This window comes from Gadus morhua, chromosome 7 (assembly GCF_902167405.1).
Source record: "Gadus morhua chromosome 7, gadMor3.0, whole genome shotgun sequence".
In the NCBI taxonomy this organism is placed as follows: Eukaryota; Metazoa; Chordata; class Actinopteri; order Gadiformes; family Gadidae; genus Gadus; species Gadus morhua.
Genome location: NC_044054.1, coordinates 1,434,306 through 1,460,205, shown reverse-complemented (window position 1 = coordinate 1,460,205; position 25,900 = coordinate 1,434,306). Strand labels below are relative to the sequence as shown.

Sequence of the window (25,900 nt, the reverse complement as noted above, 5' to 3'; positions counted from 1 at the left end):
ATGCACTGGTGTAATTGAGCTGCGCTGCTATATATCTTTTTTGATCAATGTAGCGAGTTGCGAGTCTAGTCCAGGCTGAGTTTTTTTTTCCAGCACCCCCTGCTGAGAATACGTTTCCGTGTTTAGTTTGTGTGTGTTTAAACAGATGGATGCACTCTTGCCTTCTTTTTAACAATCACTCGCTGTTAAACAATGTTTTCTCACGAGGAAATACTCATCAATCCTAAAAGGTATGGGCTTGTACACTATGTCGGTGGCAAGAAAATGTACAACTTTTTACCTCTGTATCAGCTGTTCTTTCCCAAATAATTTAACCAACATTATCATTTACCCTAAAACGAGATTTTGCTTTGAAAGCCTGGGACATAGCCTACTACAGTGTTCATTCAAGCAGCCCCTATGGAAAACATGTTGCAGTTCCGTCCTGCCGTGGAACGTCAAAATAGCAACACCAACTGTGCTATCCGCCAGTGCACTTAGACCCGGTATTTGTCGCTCAGTTACGCAACTGCTTTATCGATCTGTAAGATAGCACCATGTATCATTTGCGCCGGAACACGCCTCTGCTCTTCGCCGACACGCCTCTCAGGGCGCAAGTTTAGTGGCGCAGGTTTTCTGCGGGGAATATCGGCTCACCCAGGAGGACCCCCTCCCTGGGTTCTGGGTACGGGGGGACCCCTCAGCCTCAGTGTCTCTGTATCGGTTATAGTCTCTCTCTCTGTCTCTGTCTGTCTGTCTGTCTGTCTGTCTGTCTGTCTGTCTGTCTGTCTGTCTGTCTTTGTCTCTCTGTCTGTCTTTGTCTCTCTGTCTCTTGTCTCTCTCTCTCTCTCTCTCTCTCTCTCTCTCACCCACTCTCTCCCTCCCCTCCCCCTGAGTCGGAGGATACACACGTATATGTTAACACACAAGCACATATATTCACAAACGCAAAAACACACACATGCTATATAAATAGGCATATGTACACACACACACACACACACACACACACATATTAAGAACCTTACCCTACCCAGGACCATATACAGGGGGGTTAGATAGTCTTCATCTGGGGGGAGGTACAAGGACCAGATACAGGGGGGTTAGATAGTCTTCATCTGGGGGGAGGTACCAGGACCAGATACAGGGGGTTAGATAGTCTTCATCTGGGGGGGGGGGGGTACCAGGACCAGATACAGGGGGGTTAGATAGTCTTCATCTGGGGGGAGGTACCAGGACCAGATACAGGGGGGTTAGATAGTCTTCATCTGGGGGGGGGGTACCAGGACCAGATACAGGGGGGTTAGATAATCTTCATCTGGGGGGAGGTACCAGGACCAGATACAAGGGGGTTAGATAATCTTCATCTGGGGATTGGGGTCCCCTTGGGGTCCGACCCGGGGCGTGTGTGCGGTGGGAGCCCCCCCAAAAGGTGCAGGCTCTGGGGTGGTACCTGGAGGAGCCCCAGCTGGCCCAGGTCTCCACCAACCTGCTGGACTCCCAGGTCACAGCCCTCCACCCCGTCCACGAGGCCGTGTGCAGCTGCGCTCAGGTCAGGGCTCATCCTGGGGCTGTGCTGCCATGTTCCAGTACTGTGAGCGCTGCACAGCGCCACTGCACTGTGTGGTAGTGTTGAGTACTGCACAGCGCCACTGCACTGTGTGATAGTGTTGAGTACTGCACAGCGCCACTGCACTGTGTGGTAGTGTTGAGTACTGCACAGCGCCACTGCACTGTGTAGTAGTGTTGTGTACTGCACAGCGCCACTGCACTGTGTGGTAGTGTTGAGTACTGCACAGCGCAACTGCACTGTGTAGTAGTGTTGTGTACTGCACAGCGCCACTACACTGTGTGGTAGTGTTGAGTACTGCACAGCGCCACTGCACTGTGTGGTAGTGTTGTGTACTACACAGCGCCACTGCATTGTGTAGTCCAGTGTTGTGTACTACACAGCATCACTGCATTGTGTATTAGTGTTGTGTACTACACAGTGTCACTGCATTGTGTAGTCCAGTGTTGTGTACTACACAGCTTCACACTGTATTGTGTAGTCCAGTGTTGTGTACTACACAGCGTCACACTGTATTGTATAGTAGTGTTGTGTACTACACAGCGTCACACTGCATTGTGTACTAGTGTTGTGTACTACACAGCGTCACACTGCACTGTGTAGAAGTGTTGTGTACTACACAGCGTCACACTGTATTGTGTAGTCCAGTGTTGTGTACTACACAGCGTCACACTCTGTTTGTGTAGTCCAGTGTTGTTTACTACACAGCGTCACACTGTATTGTGTAGTAGTGTTGTGTACTACACAGCGTCACACTGTGCGGTGGGAGCCCCCCCAAAAGGTGCAGGCTCTGGGGTGGTACCTGGAGTGTTGTGTAGTCCAGTGTTGTGTACTACACAGCGTCACACTGTATTGTGTAGTCCAGTGTTGTGTACTGGACGGCCTCACCTGGAGGAACTGGAAACCAGCGGAGGCAGAATCAGTCCCAGTATAAGAGCACTTAACCAACCCTAATGAATGACTCTATGGAGACCTGACATGGTGACTAGTGGCTAACAAGCTGTGGCTAACGAGCTGTGGCTAACGAGCTGTGGCTAACGAGCTGTGGCTAACGAGCTGTGGCTAACGAGCTGTGGCTAACGAGCTGTGGCTAACGAGCTGCCTCTCTCTGCAGGTCATCAGGAAACTAGGACTGGACTCTCTGGGACCTTCCAACCCCAAGGAGAGAGACATTGAGTAGGTTATAGTGGACACACACACACGCGCACACACACACACACACACACACACACACACACACACACACACACACACACACACACACACACACACACACACTGATATAGACTTACACACATACACACACTCATACACACACACCCCCACTAACATAGACACACACACTCACATAGACAGACACACACACAAAAAACAAAAACACACACACATATAGACACACACAGTTGGACACAAAGTCTGACACACAAACACACACAGAGTTAAAGACAAACACACACACACAAAGAAAGAAACACACACACACGCACACACACACACACACACACACACTCACTCACTCACATAGACACACACACACAAACATATACACACACACACACACACACACATAAAGACAAACACACACACACACACATATAGACACACACACACACACACACACAGTTAGACACAGTCTGACACACACACACACACACACACACACAGTTAAAGATACACACAGACACACACACACACACAAAAAGAAAGAAACACAAACACACACACACAGACAGTTATAAACACACACACAGTCAGAGTCCACCGCCGCAGTGAGGGGCTTGTGGCACACACACACACACACACACACACACACACACACACACACACACACACACACACACACACACACACACACACAGGTAGAGAGGCAGAGAGAGAGAGAGAGAGAGAGAGAGAGAGAGAGAGAGAGAGAGTGAGAGAGAGAGAGAGAGAGAGAGAGAGAGAGAGAGAGAGAGAGAGAGAGAGAGAGAGACTCTCAGTCGGGGGCCGGGCAGCACCACCCTTCCAGGTGGGGAGCGAGAACGCCATATTGGATTCTCACCATCTTATAAAGGCTGCCAGGTGAGTTCAATCCAGGCCCCCAGGATAGGCGCATATTTCCGCAATCCACCAGTGCTCAGAGGCCAAGCCTGGTATTGCAGCTGTTTAAGCTGGCTGTGGACGGGGGTCCGTCATTTCATGTGGTCCAGAAGTAGATATCTCCGTCCACTCCAATACAAGCGGGGAACAGGATTGTGTCTCCGCAAAAAATGTCTGGATATCAATCAAAGGCTCATAATTACCTTCATGCCATTTCCTAAAAATATGTAAGTTTTTTCTTTTCAAAACGCCACCTCAAGCGTTTTATTAGCCGTTATCTCGCTGGGGAAGAGGGTGTGCAGCTGAAAGGAGTCGTAGTGAAACAAATGGCATCCGAGAGGGCCTAGTTCAGTGCTCCGTTAATGTGTCCGATTTTTGGACTGGTTCATCTGCTGCTCAATAACTCTCACGTTCCTCTGCTTGCGATCATTGTGATTCATCATGTATTGATCAATTTATTCAAAAGATCCAAAGACAATGTGGTATTGGCATATATATTCCAGAATTTGAAAAAGGATATGGATATAGAGTGGGTGACTTTATCAGTATTGAAGGGAAAAACGGTCTGTCTAGTTACTGGACCAGATGAAATGAGACGGAGAGGTAATAAAGTCTGTCGGCACGAGGACCTTGGATTTATTAAGTAAAGTGGCAACGGTTATACAGAGTCATAAGCGTGAGAAATCGAATATGTCTAAGTCCCTAATCAGCGCTGATGGTTCGTCCGGAGCTTCGCCTCCGTGGAAGGTCTGCTTCAGAAGAAGGTGAAGAGTCCCTGTGTGATACAGTTTTATGCTGTATCCTCCTCTCGATGAGGTGTGTGCGTTTGAGGTGTGTGTGGTTCTGTGTGTTTTTGCTTTGCCTTGGCTCCCAGGCCCTGCTGTGTATGCCTCCTAACGGGGGAGAGCTCCTCGTGTCTCCGGTGTGATAAATTAAACCGGGGAGTGCCCCCCCGAAATGTGGCTTCTCAGGCCCTGGTGTGGGCAGGGGTATCTCTTGGTTCCTCCTAACGGGGAAGAGCTCTCAAAATGTCTCCTGTGTGGTAAATTAAACCGGGGAGTGCCCCCCCCGAACTGTCTTGTGTGTGATAATTTAATGTGGCTCTCAGGCTCTTGGTATGGGCAGGTAACGGGGGAGAGCTTCAAAGTGTCTCCTGTTGTGATAAATTAATGTGGCTCTCCCGTTCTTGAGGATGACTGGTGCATTGTCTGAGTGTCCACCATCTGCCAGCCTGGGAAATGGGGCCTTCGGCTCCGGCTTTGACCTGACTATATTCTCATGTATGTGTTATGTGTTAAAAGTTGACTATATTGTAAGGTGACTGCCATGTGATGTGCTCATTAAGCTAGGGTAGGAGTTAGCTATATTTATAATGTACATGTGATGTACTCAGCAGGTTATTTTGCCCAACATATCCCCCTCAAGTCGTCGCAAGACGACTTTTACTCATTAGGGGTACGAGGGATAGGACTCCAGCGCGGGACTACCATCATAACACCATTAGAAATAACAGAAAGAAGGCAAAATGATCATAAAAACAAACAACCATGAACATGGGACTAAAACAACTCGCTGGACCGGGTGTATGGGGAACCACGTGGGAGAAACGCCACCCATGCTTCAGACATGGGCATGCCATACACACCCCACCTAGGGGGTGGCATCCACCCCGGCCTTACATCGCGAGCAGACAATAGCAACAATACTAGCAGCAGATAATACACAAAACATACCACAAACATACAATAATACAAAAACAAATACCAAAAACAACAACCAACAACAAAGCTGGCCACATAACAAAACCAACACCAAACCATAACAATAACAACCAAATGCAACAATAAAACAAACTCCAAACAATAACAGCATCAGCAAAAGCAGCAATAAGACGAACAGTAAACAATAACAATATAAAAACGCAACAATCACACAAACACTAACGATCACAGGAAAGAAATGTAACCATGAAACGTGTCCCTAAATAATAGCGATAATATCAGAAAGATATGAGGTAGATAACGAATGGCAATCCCCCTCAACCCATCCCCAGATGACCACACACTAAGGATGTGAGGAGGAGTTGACTGGTCGTGTAATAATAAGCGATCACACGCATGGGGTATCCAGGGTAGGCTCGGGGCACGGGAACAACTGAAACCACGGAATAGTCCTGAGCGCCATCACGGGCAGGTGGACGCAAGGCGCCACCTGAGCAGTAGACCCTTTTATTCAACTGCGCTCAGGACCTCATCTGATAAACGGGCAATCAAGGCCCCTGGAATCTCGCCCGTGTGTATCCCCGAGCTCCATCTAGTGGGACAGCGATATAAACAACAACATTTACGTTCCCGGCGTCGGTTGCGTAGACGCGGGCATAGATATGGGAGCGGCTAAAAACAGTGAAGCATACAGAAGCGAATACAGCCAGGGGCGCCCTCAAGCCTTAAGGGAACGGGCCGCAGCCCCTGGTACCGGAACGTAGATCCCTGGTCCGGTCGACGTGGGTGCATCAGGTGGGAGGGGGGTGGTGCCGTTGGCGGGGACGGGAATGGGGCAGCCCACCTGGAGAGGTTACTAGCACGTCACAGGTGGGGGGGGGGAGGGGGGTGTGGTGGTGGGGTTTCAGCATACGGTGGTGGAAACAGGATGCCGGGGCCGGATGATCTTCATGTATTGGTGCGCTGCATTGCGTGGGGGCTCTTGGACAATGGTGCAGGGGGTCTATTCTATGTTCTCCAGCCAGATTAGGTAGGGCCCCTCTGGTGGTCCCTCGTCCAAACTCTCCGGTGTATACTCGATCCCCAGGTAAGCTTGGATGGCACCTGCTGCTGTAGCACCCATCGCTCATTGGGCTCTCCATCCATCCTGTGAAGGGGTCATTAATGCCGGAGCTCTCTGCCAACTCTAATCTGAGGGACTGTAACCCTGCCAGCGCCCTGGCCACCGACCCATCCGTACTGTGTTATTGGGGATAAAAGTACAACATGTCGTCCTTATCATCCCACACACCCCTCCTTGCTCTGTCAATAGCATATCTATATCTATATAGTCCCTTGACCTTATCCGTGGAAAAATTGACAAACCGTTGCTGATTATAGTATATATTATTTATCCAATCAACATTTTTGTTAATAGTGGACCACCAAAACAGGACTGATTCAAACCCTGCCGAAATTTGATTGCATCATCCTTGGGTAGTTGGTCGGCTCCGGGCGTGTCTGCATCTGGCTCCTCCTCTGGCCCTGGAACTCTGTGTTTCTCTTGCTGGAATTACAAACTTATGTACAACAGTTAGATGTTCAAACATATTTTCCTTAATTCTATTTCTAATTACTCTAATGGAAGTCCCTTTTGGCACCCTCGAATGTTAAGTGAAGGCATGGGTCGACCCTTAAGCATTTCATGCGGGGTTAGATGCGTCGTTCTGTTAGTTTTCATGCGATAACTCATTAGTGTCAGTGGTGGTGCATCAATCCTTTAATTTAGTACTCTAATTTAATTTTGTTAATCTTTGTCTTGAGCGTCCCATTCCTCTCTCCACCATACCTTGTGGTTGAGGATTGGGGCGTAATCTAGTCTTTGTTTGACATGCAGATGTTAAATCACTCGTTTGAGTGTTTTCTGAATAAACACTGCCCTATCGCCTGAGCTAATTTGTGACGGAATTCCAAACCTTGGCATGACTTCTCTAGTCAGAACCTTGATTACCGTAGCCGCACTTTGGTCTTTTGATGGGACTGCTTCTACCCATCTGTTTTTTTTTCAAATATTTCACACTCATTTAGCTGGATGTCAATCATTGTTTGCAAGTATGGTGAAGAAAAACCTTGTTTTCTAATTATTATTATTATTATTATTTTTATTTATTTAAAATTCTCCTCAATACCTCACCCCTTGCGCAATGGTCAAAACCATGCGCATTAAATGATAAGCAAATCTAAGAACGGCGTTGGTGCAACCAACGTCGAAACGTCTAACCTTAACCATCAGCAAATTAAAGCCAATCTTTTGGGAAGGGAAATCGAAACCAGTATGTCCAAAACCAAAGCCCAATATGGGTGGGTTTACCATCAGCCGCCTGAAACCACGCTGTTCCAAAGCCATGCACTAAACCGAAAAACTTACATGCGTTAGCTGGCTTCTATACCACAAAGGTAAAATAAAATAAAATAAAATAAAACACGACATGCCCCGTTCCAAGACCACCTCTGCTGCCAGAGCTGACATATCTGACTCCTGTTCCACCTCCACCCTACACCCCACCCGGCACTTCCCATGATTGTTGCAGCTCGTCACTTCATGATGAAGTGAGCCAGTGCCCACAGCGACCCTGCCAAGTAATCGTGACTGTGCCTGCCTTAGGTCGTCCCGGGTGTCAAGGTGGGATCTTACCCGTCGTTGGCTAACCAGCCTTCCATACTGGCTCGCTGCAGGATGCCGTACCTGGGATACGATCAATCCCCACCTATATGGTGGTATAGATCGCAAGGTGGAGGGATGGAGACAGATTCTTCAGCCGCTTCTGCCCTATGCAGCGTGTGTGTGCGTATTGGATACACATCAGGGAAACTATAAAACAAAAGGTAATTTATCAGAGTTAAAATCATTAAAGTGTTGCAGCAGCAGTAGTGGCATTTGAAAGGTAAACCCACTACTTCCGAATCCAAATTGACCACATAGCATGTAGGATCCCTTCCCAGCAGATGTAGCGCTAATCCCCGTCATCCTTGACCGAAGAGATTTACCCTATATTTTAATTAGTGTAGTCCTATTGCACAGTTTATCAAGATTACGTTTTTACTTTATGTATATTTTTTTAATTATTATCCTCATCTTTATCATATCCATATTTATTCAATTATTCGTTCCTGTGTGAAAATAATATGAATCACTTAGTTAATAGCAACACCCTCTTTAGTCCAATTGCATTAGATTATCATTACTGTTGTTAAAAATAAAAAAATTAAATAAAAACTAGACTTAAAGAAAAACAAATTAGCCATAATGTGAATATCCACTGCGTGTCTCCCTGTGACTCTCTCCCTCCTTCAGGAGAACACGCTCTCTCTCCCTGCGTGTCTCCTTCCCACTTTGGATGCGGCCATAACGCCTTGAAGCGAGCGTGCTCTGGGGGCTGGGTGTGAGAGAAACCATGGGTAGTTCCTTTTCTCGGCCAGCAGAGGGGTTGTTCAGGTGAAACCTATGGACAGAGACTACAAAGAACTTCAAACATGGCAGACAGGGAACTACAAATTTATCAAAGCCTGAAAACTCAACAGAGCTCTACCTGTATTCCTTGGATATGTGGTATTTTATGGCGTATGGCCACCACACGCTTTCAGTTGAACACACTCTCTATTTCCTTTCTCTGTACTGTGTGTTAGTGTGTCTCTCTGTACTGCCTGAATGGTGTAGGTCGACAAATGGGGGGGAAATGTGTTCTCTCTCTCTCACCCTTCCTCACTCCCCTTGGGGTCAAGCAGCAGCTAGGACTGTTAAAAGATAAGCCTGGAATGCAACATCCTGAACTCCCCATCATGGAACAAGGCCTAATAACTATCTCTCACACACAAAAAGATCCTTCTGTCCCTTCATTCACAAATACGCGCATACACAGTATACAGTATACTCAATCGAAATGGCCACAATAATAACCGCTCTTAGATGGGTTGTAGATACTAAACCTCTTGATCAGTGATATGTACTGATTCTATGGCAGTACTACAAAGTTTTATAACAGATAATTCAATACTTGAAGATTTGGTGATAGAGGTAAAGCAACTTCTTTTAAATATTATAAGCCCTGGTTTAGTTATTCAGTTCTGTTGGATTCCAGCCCACCATGGAATATATGGCAATGAAATTGCTGATAAATTAGCTAAAAGATACTAACCTAATTAGAAGAATTTAACCTTAAGTATATATATTTTTTATTTTTTATTTTTATTTATTCATTTATTTTTTTAGTTTGTTTTATTTTGTTTATTTTGTTTCGTTAGTTTAGTTTTTTCTTTGAATTTATTTTTATGATTTAAAGTATCATTTGCCAACGTCCTTGTCACACACTCCTGTATAGTAGTCCAGTAGGTGGCGGTATATGGGGAAAAACTATGACCCGCCACTAAACAAGAAGAAGAAGAAGATCTCTGCATCCGGTACGTCACGGACTAGGTCACGTGTCTTGGCCCCATAACGCGGAAGCAAATCGCTCCTGTATGTTACCCTGCGCCACTGAGCAGTTTGTATAGGAATGAATGGGCGGCCATTTTCCAGTCCGTGGTCCATCCTTTATTATGTCCATGGTAGAGCCCACGGCACATATGTACGGTGGCTAAAATGGACAACGGATTAAAAAATGGCGCCTATCCATTCCTATGTAAACTGCTCAGTGGCGCAGGGCAACATCAGAGCCCGTCTACGAAGAGCCTGGGCACTCCCTATACGCCCCATTGTACCGATTTTGGTTGTAGTTCCATGAGACATCCACTGGGGGTGATCGCAGGCGAGTCCAGATTGAATGGGAGTCTATGGGGCTAGACGGCTAATTATGCCTCTTTCACCTGCTTGTCGGTGAAATATCGCAAATTTTATTGTAGATTCCGCAAGTTCAATATAGATTATGGTTCAAAAGTCAAATGAGTGAATACTTATGTCCTTTCGATTTCTTACAGTTTGGGCCGTTGTTGGCCATACACGCTAGCATTCTGCTAATGAATGCTGATTGGTCAGGGACGGACTTGCGACTGATTACGACCAGAGACCCCTCTTGACGGCATCTGAAGCTGAAGAGCAATCAGAAACGTGTTAACTTCGACTTTCCGTCTAACTCAATTTTTGCGTACTGTATTTATATTTTCCTGCAGGCCTTTTGATTTTTTAGATAGTATATATGGTGAAAGTACATGGGCATAAATTGAATTTCTTCCATTTCTTGTGTTCAATGTTCAATGTGTTACATATATGGTAGGTACGGTATGACCACCTTAAATAATACAGTCAATGTCCCGCTCAATATCATTTAATCTGTCAGTCTATTTTTCGAAAATAAAGATAGTTTAAAAAATAAATGCCTCGTAAATGTGCAATGATAAACTGCACTAACAGTGGAAACGGAAGTCCGTCTTTTCGTTTCCCAAGGACAGAAAAAGGTAACGTTCTTGCTTGCTCCTGTATGAATGGTCCTAGGCTACCTGAGGCTTCACCTGGTAAGGAAAGTTGCGCTGGAGCCCGGGTAATATCGCACATGGATTATTCAAGTTGCGCGCTAGACATTCTCTAAAGTGTCGAGACTCAAGCACTTAACTTACCTTAACCGATTGTTCCATACAAATGGTTAGTTAACGATTTAACAACTTCAACATCTGCTATTACAGTCGTTATTTTTTTGTAGGACTTGGGCTAATGACCTTGCACAAAGGGAAAACCATCTACACCACTTGTCATTGATTTCTATGCATTCACTGATCTTTACAGATGGGTTTGTTTTAAGCCATTGAATATAATTGCTCTGCCCTGCAACACATTATAAGCTACACATGTTTGTTAAATGAGAAATATCATCTGGGTCACATTGAAACAGTAGCAGTTATATAACCGTAATTATACAAACATTATACCAACATTGCAACAGGCAAGTTTATTCAAACATCACACTAACAAGAACACAATAAGAAAAGTAACTAAAAAAAAAGACAAATGATTTAACAACACTGAACATACTGAACAGAGGCAGGGGAAAAGGACAGAGGAAGAAGACTTGTCCGTTGTCACAGCATCAAGGTCCAACTGTAGAGATCAAGAAAGGAAGAGGCATGAGGAGAACAACAGAACACTGCTCTCTAGCAGATTGTTTACTGATGTAAACTAAATTGATGCAGTCTTAAAATCATGATTCTAATCCAGGTTTCTATTTTAGGAGAAAGAAATGGCTCATAATCGTTACTAAAAAAAAAGCTTCATCATCGGCACTAGTGAGGATTAGAAAAAACACTCTGTAAGTAACATACATATGTAAAACATTCGCGCATTTCTATGAGGGGCCGTCTGGGACAGAATTCATACTTGGTCTTACACACACTATTCTACTCTCTCACATACACTATTATACTCTCTCACATACACTATTATACTCTCTCACATACACTACTACTCTCTCTCACATACACTACTATACTCTCTTACATACACTACTATACTCTCTTACATACACTACTATACTCTCTTACATACACTACTATACCCTCTCACATACACTACTATTCTCTCTCACATACACTACTATACTCTCTCACATACACGACTATACACTCACATACTTACATATAAAAGGAGTTTAATAGTTTGAATGAAACGGAAGTGAGTTTGAATGAAACGGAAGTGAGTTTGAATGAAACGGAAGTGAGTTTGAAATGTCCATAAGAGTCCGCAGAAATCGAATACCAATATTATTTTAGTGTAATTACATTGTGTATATGCACAAGCCATCTTATACAAAGCAGCCGAAAAATAGAAAACCGAAACGCTACTATGTTTTTTTTTAGAAAACTGCGATTCAGGGTTTGAATTCTGCTATTGTCGTCTGATTCATTGAATCCGCTGTGTTTGCCAGGGTGGGTCTTCCGACTCTGGGGAAGAGCCTGCTAGTTTACGCACACCCCTTGCGCATTTGTTTTCTCAACCACACGTGAGACGTTGTTTGACATGCTGGATATCGTCAGAAAGGTATTTTCATTGGCTATTAGGATATCTAAGGCCCGTCCCCGACCCTTGCTGTCTGCTGGTGTAGCTGTCAATCAAAGTATACACGCACCGTTTTGATAGTGATCGCCTCATTGGCTTGTAAGGCTTGTAAACAAGGAAGTATTGGTCTTACAGACATGTGGGAGGGCTCTATGTCACCGTGAGACCCTGGCAAACACAGCGGATTCAATGGATCAGACGACAATAGCAGAATTCTAACCCTGAATCGCAGTTTTCTAAAAAAAAACATAGTAGCGTTTCGGTTTTCTATTTTTCGGCTGCTTTGTATAAGATGGCTTGTGCATATACACAATGTAATTAGACTAAAATAATATTGATATTCGATTTCTGCGGACTCTTATGAACATTTCAAACTCACTTCCGTTTCATTCAAACTCACTTCCGTTTCATTCAAACTCACTTCCGTTTCATTCAAACTCTCCCGTTTCATTCAAACTCACTTCCGTTTCATTCAAACTCTCTTACACATACTACTATACTCTCTTACATACACTACTATACTCTCTTACATACACTACTATACTCTCTTACACATACTACTATACTCTCTTACATACACTACTATACTCTCTTACATACACTACTATACTCTCTTACACATACTACTATAGTCTCTTACATACACTACTATACTCTCTTACATACACTACTATACTCTCTTACATACACTACTATACTCTCTTACATACACTACTATACTCTCTTGCATACACTACTATACTCTCTTAAATACACTACTATACTCTCTTACATACACTACTATACTCTCTTACATACACTACTATACCCTCTTACACATACTACTATACCCTCTTACATACACTACTATACTCTCTCACATACACGACTATACACTCTCATACTTACATGTAAAAGGAGTTTAATAGTGTGTGTGTATGAGTATAGTGGTCCAAGTATGAATTCTGTCCCAGGCGGCCCCTCATACGTGGCGCGTGTTTATATGTACGCACTTGTGTGTGTGTGTGTTCATATATACGTGTTTGTTTGTGTTCATATACACGTGTGTGTGTGCGTGCATGTTTGTGTTCCTTTTACGTGTTTGTAATATGTGTGTTTATATATGCGTCTGTGCATGCGTGTATGTTTATATGTGTGTGTCTTTATGTTAATTCATATATGCGTGTGTGTGCGCTTGCATGTGTGTGCGTTACTATATGTGCGTATGTGTATTTATATGTGTGTGTGGTAATATACCCGTGTGTGTGTTCACATATGCAGGTTTGTGTTCATGTGTGTCATCAGACAGACAGACAGACAGACAGACAGACAGACAGACAGACAGACAGACAGACAGACAGACAGACAGACAGAGAGAGAGACTATAACTTACACAGAGACACTGAGCCACACCGCTGAGCCTGCTCGCCAGGTAGCACTACTAAGCCCCCCCCCCCATAACCCAAACCCAACCCCAGGGAGGAGGTCCTCCTGGGTGAAGGAGGACCAGAAGGTGTGGAGGTGTGTCAGTGTGTCTGAGGACCCTCCTCCACCTGGGGACACTCTGTAGAAGGACAGAGAGCCAGCAGGCCGGTCCAGATACACTCCTACTCTGGTGGAGCCAGCGGGGGGGAGAGGGAGGGCTGTTACTCTACCGTTGTACCAGGCATAGTAACTATCATCATCATAACAATGAAGAATCCAGGACTTGTTCCATCCGAGCGAGCTGTCTTCACCCCCTCCTCTCCTTGTGATTCCTCTGTATGTCACTCCTATAACAACACCTCCTTCCCTCTCTACCTCCCAGTAACAGCGGCCAATGAGAGCCTCTCTACCCAACACCTGGTACCAGGAGTCAAATCTCTCTGGGTGATCCGGATACGACTGGTCCTCTCCAACCACCGTCACCTTTCTGTTGTCCTCAGACAGAGAGAGTCGTCTGTGGGCCGTGTTGGGGTCCAGTGTGAGTTCACAGGCATCTGAGGGACAACCAGACATGATGAGCTGCTGAACCGCTCTTCATCATCATCATCATCATCATCATCATCATCATCATCATCATCATCATCATCATCATCATCAACATCATCAATAGTGCTGTTGTCTTGCATTATTCTTCTTCCTGTTTCACGTTCAGCTACTCTACAAACATTAATTTAGAAAGTCCAAATAATATCAGAGCTACTATAGTTATAGGACTTGTTTGCTATAGCTTTAGAAATAGTAGTGCCTATTGTTTATGAGATAATTTAAGTTAAACCTAAATGCAAATCCCATGTGTGTGTGAGTGGCTGTCCCAGTCAAAACATTGAAGCCTAAAAAGATGTATAAACTGAATCTACTCCCGCAATAGTTACACTACATATACCTATCCAAATATCAAACATCAAAACGTTCAGCATGATGAGCAAATTGCTCCTCTGATATATCTAAACTATAGTCAACATACTTTTCAAGATATTAGACTTAAGCCCCGGCAGTATTTTGTTTTTTTTCGCCTATACACATACCCAAATGGAAAAGCTTATAACACAGTAACCCTAAGTCCTAGATGGATGTATGATACTTCATTTGAAAGCTGACAAGCTCTAGTTTCTGTAGATATGTATTTGGCATGTATCATACACACAACCTAAATGACATCAGTTCAGACATGGCTCTAAAGCAATTTTTTTTGTCTTCGAAAATAATAGGTCATAATTGAACTACAATAACTAGGATGTGCTTTATATGTAAGGCATATGGCAATATGCCAAATACCTTCTACATCATGCCAACTACACCTGGAAGAAATTTTGGAGTTCTAGGCCTAAACCTTGGGGAGTTAATGGAGTTTTTATGGTGTGTTGTCACTGGCGGCACAAACCTCTCCAAAATGTCTCCAAATGGCCAAATTGTGCCAAATGCATTTACTCTACTTCTGTGACACTGGAAACATTACTGAAGCATTTTGGTGACTATAAAACCTTTCTCCATGATCCAAAACATAATTTTTTCACACATTCATATTGAGATATTGGCCATATCATGAAAATATGACAATACTAAAGAGAACTAAATATGAACAATATATGCGCAAAATATGCGCAAAGTGAGTTGTCTGCCGTGTTGACGCAGCTTTATATCTCGGCTCATACGTATCACACCTGGACACGCCTAGCAGCGTTGGAAAGGTAAACTCATTGGCTAGAAGCCCAAGTGATTGATGTATCAATAGCCAATACGCTGTCCCTATACTAAAGCCGCGAAACAAAGTAAACAAAGCTCATTGGCCCTTCGAACTGGGAGCGCTCCATCTACTTCACGGGCTGTACCGGAGTGAAAACTGAACAGAAAAAGACGGGGACACTTTTATTTTGTAGCCAGCAAAGTGATGAAAACAAGCATATCCAACAACTGCATACTGGAGCTAGAGAAAATATCGATACGGCTGCGAACGTCTGTATGTTAGTTGACGAACAAAGTTTGGAGATGGTAAACAAATGGACTTTACACGACGATATTCACAAGCTGGAATAATTTTATGAAAAACCATTTGGATGCTTTTGATCAGTGGATTCTCACGGACAATTGGAATATAAATAATTGAGGAATGGACACATATTACGGTTCTCAGATTGCTTCAAAGGTAGGGAGTCACTCTGTTTTTTGGCATTTCCGGTTTACCATGCTGGTAAATATCAATATTTATGGTTTTGTGCTCATCATTTATAGAAAAAAACAACCGGATGAATAAATTGTGGAGATTCTACCCTTTCTAACGACGTATAGAATGTCTGTAATGATGAAAGTTGAAGCGGGTTATGTCGCTCCGTAGTGGAAATATATCGTCAACTAACCAAATCGCCCACCGGTGGAAGATTGGGTCTTAAGAGGTTAAAAGGTTCCTATACACATTCATTGTAATCCACCTGTGTAAACCATAAACTGAAACAGCTGAGCTCACATACAGGCTGGAAGCTAACTGTTGGTACAATAGAACTGGTTCATACATATTATACACAGACATGTACACATACATACACACACCTACACAAACATACTAGACATTCATAAACACAGGGAATCATAGCTATACACACGTATACACAAGTCCTTCTATGTGGATGGACTTTCCATTTCAATAGTTAGTAGGGTGTGTTTTGATGAATCAAACAGACACTTACACTTCTTTAGAGCTGGTCTCAGCCTCCACACTCCAGCGTGCTCCACACTTGGGGGGAATCGAAGTGAGAGCAGCATGTTGAAACATTCACCTTCATCATATGCTGTCTCATCACTTTCTACACAACATGAGTGACAGCTGCCTCTTCAAACACTTCATCTAGCAGCAGCTTGAATCCTTGAAGGAGACTTTGTCCCTGAGTGGTGAGCTGTCCTCTCCATACCTGAGAGTGTCCAGTCTCCAGCGTGGATCCTCCAGTCCAGCAGAGAGCAGCGCAGCTCCAGAGTCTCCTGGGTGATTGTAGCTCAGGTCCAGCTCACTCAGATGGGAGGGGTTGGAGCTCAGAGCAGAGGCCAGAGAAGCACAGCCTTCCTGTGTGACCAGGCAGCCAGACAAGCTACACACACACACACACACACACACACACACACACACACACACACACACACACACACACACACACACACACACACCATTTATTCTATCTGGTTGAGAGCAGTTCGTACTAAAGTAACCACATTTATAAAGTGTATTCATTCCATATTGAAGACAAGTAAAAGCTTTATTGATACTTCATGGAGACAAAGCTGTGTCACCCTGTCTGAGAACAGGAAGAGGAAGTGGGGAGATGACATCATCACAGACAGCAGAACTTCCTTCACTTGGATGTGACAGGATCTTAAACAAATGCTCCTTTCTCAATAGCTACAACTCAATGAGGTATTGTTTGGTTAGAGTCAGGAGAAGTCTGCTGTGTTTGGTACGCTAAGACCGTTACTTCACAGATTCTAACATTGTGTAGAACCAGGGAGTGTTTTGTCAGCAGGGAAAAGAGGAACAGAAATGCATCAGGCAGTAGCAGCACTTACTGGAAGCTAGAATAACCCGTTTGAAGAGGGTGATAACTGACCTGAGAGTTTCCAGTGTACAGTGTGGACTCCCCAGTCCAGCAGAGAGCAGCTTCACTCCTGAATCCTGCAGATCATTGGTACTCAGGTCCAGCTCTCTCAGACTAGAGGAGTTGGAGCTGAGAACTGAGGCCAGAGCTTCACAGCATCTCTCTGACAGATAACAGCTGTTCAGCCTTCAAACAAAATAAGAGATGTTTTAAGAATTTAACAAAAATATATTAGTCAATACATTAGATCCTTATCTTATTGTATATTGGGTGTAAAATGTATGGTATTTAATAGTTATTTTGCAGGGTTTGAAAAGCCATTTGTATATTAATATGACATTTATTGTAGTATATTGTGTATTGTATTGTAATACATGTTATTAGTGAATCTAGATTTTTTGTATGAGAATTTTTATTCCAATATTATGTACATTGTGTTGAGAGGAGAAAAATATCAGAGCGAGCAGTAAAACAGTTAGTGAGCATGAGAGCAAAGAGAGCATTTGTGGGTGCAGGGGTGTCAGTTGTGTTCTGCTTCATTTTACGTGCGTGCTCAATGAATCGTTTCTGCCTCACAGGCTTTATTGTTGCTCTCGCGATCAGAGAACTGCTGAGCGCAAGTGCAGTTAAAGTGTTTACAACAGGGGTGCCCAACCTTTTTTGACCCAAGATCTACTTTTCAAGTAGCCAACCTCCCGAGATCTACCAGCCTAGTGTCAACATTGCAAACCTACCTTTTCATTCCGTCTGCACACGGCGTCTTCTCAACAATAATCAATATTATCTTCCTCCCACTCAGGGTGAAAATGGTAGGTCTTTACTCGTTTCCCCTCAGCCATGCCAATGTTTAGGACTGCGTAACTACTTTTGACGGCGTTCAACTACTGTTGACAGCGCATGCGCTACCGCGCGTATATGTCCCGCGCAAGTTTATTATTCTTTTTTTTTACTTTTCTTTTTTTTTTCTTCACCCCTCGCGGTCGACTTGGGATCTATCGGCGGTCTACTGGTAGACCGCGATCGACTGGTTGGGCACCCCTATATTTCACCCTGCTCTCAACCATCAACGTCCTGTATACAGGGGACACTATCGGTATATTTTGGGTTTATATTTATAATTAAAGATTTGCAAGCATATGGATGGATTAGAATATCCACCTCAACAACAAGGGGTAGCCTTTATATGATATGAAAGGCATGAATGTGGTCATAAGAGGTACTGAGATATAAGCTGAGTTATATAAGTCTGACTTTGAACATTTATTTGTAACTGTTTGCACATTGAGTAAAACTGACCTGAGAGTTTCCAGTGTACAGTGTGGACTCCCCAGTTCAGCAGAGAGCAGCTTCACTCCTGAATCCTGCAGATCATTGGTACTCAGGTCCAGCTCTCTCAGACTAGAGGAGTTGGAGCTGAGAACTGAGGTCAGAGCTTCACAGCATCTCTCTGACAGATGACAGCTATTCAGCCTTTATACACGATAAATAGAACATGTCAGTAACTGCGATCAAAATAACAGAAATCTCTTAAAGTTATTCCATAATGAAGAATGTTATTAGTTTACCAAAAATTACCAAATAATTAGATGTATACATTTTCATATATATTCAATGTAAAATGTATTTTCTTTATTATTATTATTATTATTTTAACCTTATATTCCAGTTATATTTATATTGTGTATTGTAATACGTGTTATTAGTGAACCTACAGAGATGTTTTGGAGGCTTTGACCACTGGCAGCAGCCTCAGAAGACCCTCCTCTGAAGCAGAGTATTTCTTCAGGTCAAACACGTCCAGCTCCTCTTCTGATGTCACTAGGATGAAGGCCAGAGCAGACAATTGAGCAGGAGAGAGAGATTCTCCGGAGAGACTCGATGATGTCAGGTACTGTTCGATCTCCTTCACTAGAGAACGGTCGTTCAGCTCATTCAGACAGTGGAACAGATTGATGCTTCTCTCTGAAGATAGATCTCCTTTTATCTTCTCCTTGATGTAAGACACTGTTTCTGTATTGGTCAGTGAGCTATTTCCTGTCTGTCCCAGCAGACCTCGTAGGACAATCTGATTGGTCTCCAGAGAGAGGCCCAGGAGGAAGCGGAGGAACAAGTCCAGTTGTCCGTTCTCACTCTGTAAGGCCTTGTCCACACCATTCTGGTAGAGAAGGAGGAGTTTATCTTCCCAAGAGTTGGGTGGTACTTCTGAGAGCAGATTGATGCCAGTATCGATGAGGACAGAAAGACATAAAGGGCAGCCAGAAACTCCTGTATGCTCAGATGGACAAAGCAGAAGACCCTGGTCTGGTACAGCCCACACTCCTCTTTAAAGATCTGGGTGAACACTCCTGAGTACACTGAGGCTGCTTTGATATCGATGTGAAACTCTGCCAGGTCTGCCTCGTAGAAGATCAGGTTTCCTTTCTCCAGCTGGTTAAAAGCCAGTTTTCCTAGAGAAACAATGATCTCCCTGCTCTCTGAGCTCCAGTCTGAATCTGTTTCAGCACTCCTATGATACTTCCTGTCCCCCTGTATTGACAGGACCCTCATGAAGTGGATGTACATCTGAGTCACCGTCTTGGGCGTCTCTTTTATCTGTTTTTCTTTGAAGATGTCCTCCAGAACTGTAGCAGTGATCCAACAGAAGACTGGGATGTGACACATGATGTGGAGGCTTCGTGATTTCTTGATGTGGGAGATGATTTTGTTGGCCAGTGTCTCCTCTTTGAATCTTTTTCTGAAGTACTCTGCTTTTTGTGGGTCGGTGAACCCTCTCACCTCTGTCACCATGTCAACACACTCAGCAGGGATCTGATTGGCCGCCGCAGGGCGTGTGGTTATCCAGATGCGAGCGGAGGGAAGCAGGTCGCCCCTGATGAGGTTGGTCAGCAGCACGTCTACCGAGTTGGACTTTGTGACAGCAGTCCAGATCGGGTTGTTCTGGAAGTCCAGAGGAAGTCGACACTCATCCAGACCATCCAAGATGAAGACAACTTGGAACCTTGAACTTGTGTGTTAAGACGGTTTTACCAATGCCGGCCACTCCAGTTGTCATTATTGTCCTGATTTGTTGATCTTTTCCAGGTAAGGGTTTAAAGATGTCTTCACATTTGATTGGTGTTTCCTCCATGGCTGGTTTCCTGGAAGCTGTTTCAATCAGTCTGACCTCATGTTCCTTGTTGACTTCTCCAATGCCTCTCTCTGTGATGAAGATCTCTGTGAAGAAGTCATTCAGATCTGTCTTCTTTCCTGCTTTAGGGAGTCCCTCAAACACATGCCGGAATTTCTTCTTCAAATGAGACTTGATTTTATGTTGGCACTCGACAGCAGCAGATCCTAAATGAGAATGAACAGAAAATCCGTTAGTGGATGGTGACATCAGTGGAAGCAGGCCAATATTTCCTGTAAAACTTCATCATATTTATTGGCTTCATTACTTGTGGTTCAAGAAGCAGGTCGTAACAAGGAATGGATAATTTATTCATAATTGTGTTTTTTATTTCCAAAGCAAAATGATTGGTCTAATGATAAGAATGATAGTGAATAAGTAAAAAGTGAATTGATACTGCAACAAGATAGTGCTGCATCTTTTCCACTGAGTAGTTATGGTGTTGAATTGCAGTTTATTGTTTAAAATTCTTTAACATGATGGACGCACAATAACCCGACATATCTGGATCAATCCATTTAACCTTATACACCCACATTAACCCAATATATCTGGATCAATCCATTTAGCCTTATACACCCACATTAACCCTACATTTCTGGATCAAACCATTTAACCTTATACACCCACATTAACCCAATATATCTGGATCAATCCATTTAACCTGATGCCCCACAATAACCCTTCATAGGAATGTGAAAAATATTACAGCATGTCATTTAGTCTGAACAGAACAAATAAGAGTCTCATACTGCTCTTTGAAATAATTATTCATTCTGTCTTCAGGATAAGAGTCTCTTCTGCAATTAAAAAATAGAGTCTCTTACCGCCCCACAGTTTCTCGGCCAGTTCCTCCTGGTTCATCTCCATCAGGCAGAGCTTTGTGATGTCCACCACTCCCTCTATGGCACGCCTCTTCTGCTCCTCATTCTTACCACCCAACTCCTCCTCCTCCCTCTGACTTTCTGAGCATTGTGGGTAATCTGAGAAGAGATCCCTCCAGAGCTTCTTCATCTCCTTGTCTAGAAAAGCGTGTGCGTTCTCCTCAGCCCTCTGGAACAGAAAAAACATCAAGGAGAACTTTACTCTGAACTTACTGAGGACATCAGAAGCATCTGTCCTGGAATCACGTCAGCTGGTCTAAAGAGGGAAGCCTGGAGACTATGAGCTCCACAAGAGATGCTTTCTGATGTTCATGTATAGCTTAAGTTAAATGTCTTGTTGGACATTTACACACCTTGATCAGCTCTGTTTGATTATTCTGTACAGACCTGGTAACATTTGAACTCTTCTGGTGTGGCCTGTGGGGAACACACAAACACACACACACACACACACAAACACACACACACACACACACACACACACACACACACACACACACACACACACACACACACACACTATTGTTTTTTCCTGATCTGTAAACATCAGTATCAGTAGGTAACAACCAACTTGTCTGTTCGAAACTCCTACCTCTCCTCTCTGGAGGGGCGTCCATCTTTAAAGTTATGAGGATGATCCATAGACCGGTCACTCTTCATGGAGACACATATGGGTCCAGGGGAGTCTGCTCTCTGCTGCTGAACTCTTCTAGAAAAACAAGAACCAGGTTTTATGGACATTTGATAGAATCTGTATCTTTATTATATCTGATAAATCCTCACCTCTTTTCAATAGACTGATTTCCATCTTTAAAGTCAACAGGATAATCCATAGACCAGTCACTCTTCATGGAGACACAGCTGGGTCCAGGGGAGTCTGCTCTCTCCTGCCTCCTTCTGAAAAACAAACACCATCTGGAGGTCAGGATTTGTGGATATCGTTTCATTTGATCAATTACTTGGTCCTCTGTACTTGGTCCACTACTTCTCATCATCTACATCCTCCCACTCGGTCAAATCCTCCGCCAACATGGCCTCCGTTTTCCCTGTTACGCTGATGACACTCAGATCTACCTCTCCACCAACACCACCTCTGCAGCCACCCATTGCACCCTCGCCACATGCCTCACTGAGGCCAAAACTTGGATGAAACACACCTCCCTTAAACTTAATTGCAATAAATCATAAATCCTCATCATTTGCCCAAACTCCCTCACCCGCCCCACCCAGGACATCTCACTTAATATTGATGGTTCCATTGTCACCCCCTCTACTCACATCCACAACTTAGGTATCATCCTTCACCCCACCCTCTCATCCCTCCCCCATATGAACCAGATTACCAAAACAGCCTTCTTCCACCTCAGGAACATCACTCGTCTCCGTCCCTCCCTGTCACTCACAACCGCCGAAACTCTGGTCCACGCATTCATTTCATCCCGCCTTGATTACTGTAACTCCATCCTATACGGCTCATCAAAACACTTGCTTAATAAACTGCAATATGTGAGAAACTCTGCAGCCCGTATGCTCACATCCACCCACCGCTCAGACCACACCCCTGTCCTCCAAGACCTCCACTGGCTTCCCGTCAAAAACCGGATTGATTTCAAAATACTACTCATCACCTTCAAAGCCCTCAACAACCTGGCGCCCCCCTCCCTCTCTGACCCTCCCTCTCCAACCTCATGCACCCCATCAGGACCGACCTCCGGCCCTGGGGAGACAGGGCCTTTGCTGCAGCCGCCCCCGCCCTCTGGAAAGCCCTCCTCATCACATCCGCAATGCCAACAAGCTTTCATCTTTCAAACTGCCCTTAAAACACACCATTTCACCCTTGCTTTTCACCTTTTGTTTTGTGCACGTTTGTTTTGTTTAGCTTCTTTTTTGTTTCTTATGATTTAGCTTATAAAGCGATTGTGAAGCGTCTTTGAGCACTGGGAAAAGCACTACATAAATGGGATCTATTATTATTATTATTATTTATTGCAGGGCTTCTATCTATAACTATTTTCTCATGATTTTTAATTTTAATATTCCTTCTCAGCTTTTTTAAATGGAAATTTAAGGGGGGGGGGGGGGGCAGAAAAAGTTATTATTTAAGCACTTACATGCTGACATAAAAAGTACCCATTAAGTACCCTTCATACTGTGCATTGAGTGTTTATTCACAATATATTATATAATATATTATATATATTTAGCTAACATAGAAAATAGAGCACTCAGTTTCTACCTTTCTACACAGACACTTCTTCACAGGTAATTTTTTTCAACAAATCCCTTTACCTCCAAAGATAAATTCAAACTGATTCAATAAACATTTAAATATTTAACCTGTTTAGTCTGCTACAAGTCGTCTTTAACATTAATTTTATTCATACCAGTTTTCAATTTTATTATTCATACCAGTTTTCAATTTTTACTCTTGGTCCAGGGGAGTCTGCCCTCTGCTGCTGCTCTGGGCTTCAACACACACACTTTTTTTTTAGAAAAAGTTGTGTTCGTTTTGAGCCACTCCAGTCTGTTTGAAACTCCTACCTCTCGTCTCTGGATGGCCGTCCATCTTTAAATTCAGGAGGACGATCCATAGAGCGGTCACTCTTCATGGAGACACAGCTGGGTCCAGGGGAGTCTGCCTTCTGCTGCTGCTCTGGCCTTCAACACACAGACAGCTGTTACTCAGACTAATGATGGAGTCATGATGTATCACTGCTGAGCTCTGAGATGGACAACAGTCACAGACAGAGAGATCCTCTTCTTACCTCTTAGCTTTGCTCCGGCGGCCATGTTCCCTAGACAGAGTGGTCTTAGAGGTAGGACCCCTCTCCTCTCTCTCCTCATCCATAGTAGACTGGAGACCTGGACACAAACACAACTCATCCATCACTTCATTTGCCTTCTGAACTTTAGCTGTTTATTGAGAGAGATCATTGTGACCGCGTCACACTAAAGCATTATGGACGTCATAGACCATCAATATGAACCCCACAACATAACCACACTGCCCTTACTACAGTACAGATTTGTACAACAGATGAGAACTGAGAGAAGAGAATTAAACACCTTGGAGACTGTAACTGTGCTTAATATACAACTCAAAAAAGATATACAAAAGACTTAAAAAATGCATTGTGGTCAAACTAAAAAAGTAAAGAACGGAACAAAGTCTGAATTCTGTCACTTTACTGAACCACAGATCCCATATAAATCAACTGGTGAAGCTCAACACATCGATAGGGTATCCTCTGATGACCAACGAGTCTCTCTCTCTCGCTCTATGGCCCCAGCTGTGGTTTAAGCCATAGGAATCGAGTCAAGACCCACATGAACCCCCCTGTGAAAGTGGTGCAGTCCAGCAAAAGTCTGGACTGTCGCTAGTCGCTATGAACACATATCACACACTCAATTTACCACACGGGTCAGAAAAGCAGTGAAACATGAACTAACTTTGTATTCTCTCCAGTAATATCATTATTACCAGTAACCTAAAGACGATATAAACGGTAGTAAACTGTCTATTATCTTTTCTTACCTTATCTACTTATCTAATTAAAATGCGTCCCATGCGGTATAAAGTTATAAAAGAATGAATGTAAGTGAAGAAACAGAGATTAAAGTGTCTATAAAACAAGTTAACCAGGTGAAAGGTTTTCAAAGCGGAGAAAGAAAGGCTCCTCGCTGCGACAAAACTTTTAGATGAGGAAGTGACCGGAACCGGTTTGACGAGAGAGGAGGAGCCGCCCCTCTCTGCGCGGGTCACCTGTTTTCTGGGAAACCGAACGCTACCCTGCGCAGGTAACGTGCGCGCACACACACACACACACACACACACACACACACACACACACACACACACACACACACACACACACACACACACACACACACACACACACTAGGATCACTGAGCCAACTGTTAAGTCTGCCTTATCGAACACCTGTAATATATAGGCCGATATATAATATAATAATTAGAGCTGTCAAGCGATTAAAATATTTAATCGTGATTAATCGCATTAATGTCATAGTTAACTCTAATTAATCGCGATTAATCGCAAACTCTTTTTCTATACTAAATATCCCTTGATTTTTTTGTCCCATAATTCTTCTCATTTTAATTCTCTTATCAACATGGTGAAGTGCATCGGCTTGCCTTGTGCAAATGATTTTTTATTGATAACAACATTGGCATATACACTGATCAAAACAGGACGATACAAAAAAAGAGCCTATAGTGCAATTAAACGACTGCTTTGAACAAATGTCATTTGAACATAGCAGTCAGGCTACTGCTTCTTTGTTTTGAGCCAAAGAAAAAAAAATATATATATATTTATTTTTTTGTTATAAAATAATTGCGTTAATCGCGCGATAAAAAATTTAACGCCGTTAAATTTGGTTTGCGTTAATGCCGTTAATAACGCGTTTAACTGAC

General features: G+C 43.6%; 1 protein-coding gene and 1 long non-coding RNA gene across 2 annotated transcripts; both read right to left on the bottom strand.

The window, feature by feature from the left end:
- Positions 1–18,748: 18,748 nt before the first annotated feature.
- LOC115546640 (NLR family CARD domain-containing protein 3-like) lies at positions 18,749–21,080 on the bottom strand. The gene is made up of 4 exons (XM_030360271.1): positions 21,074–21,080; positions 19,954–20,033; positions 19,125–19,567; positions 18,749–18,773 (listed from the first exon to the last, which is right to left on the bottom strand). Exons 1-4 carry the CDS (start codon positions 21,078–21,080, stop codon positions 18,761–18,763), a joined length of 543 nt encoding a protein of 180 aa, XP_030216131.1. The 3' UTR covers positions 18,749–18,760.
- Positions 21,081–21,192: 112 nt separating this feature from the next.
- LOC115546785 (uncharacterized) lies at positions 21,193–22,089 on the bottom strand. The gene is made up of 3 exons (XR_003977271.1): positions 22,055–22,089; positions 21,816–21,879; positions 21,193–21,631 (listed from the first exon to the last, which is right to left on the bottom strand). It is a non-coding gene; the product is annotated as an uncharacterized LOC115546785 (long non-coding RNA).
- Between the last annotated feature and the right edge of the window lie 3,811 nt (positions 22,090–25,900).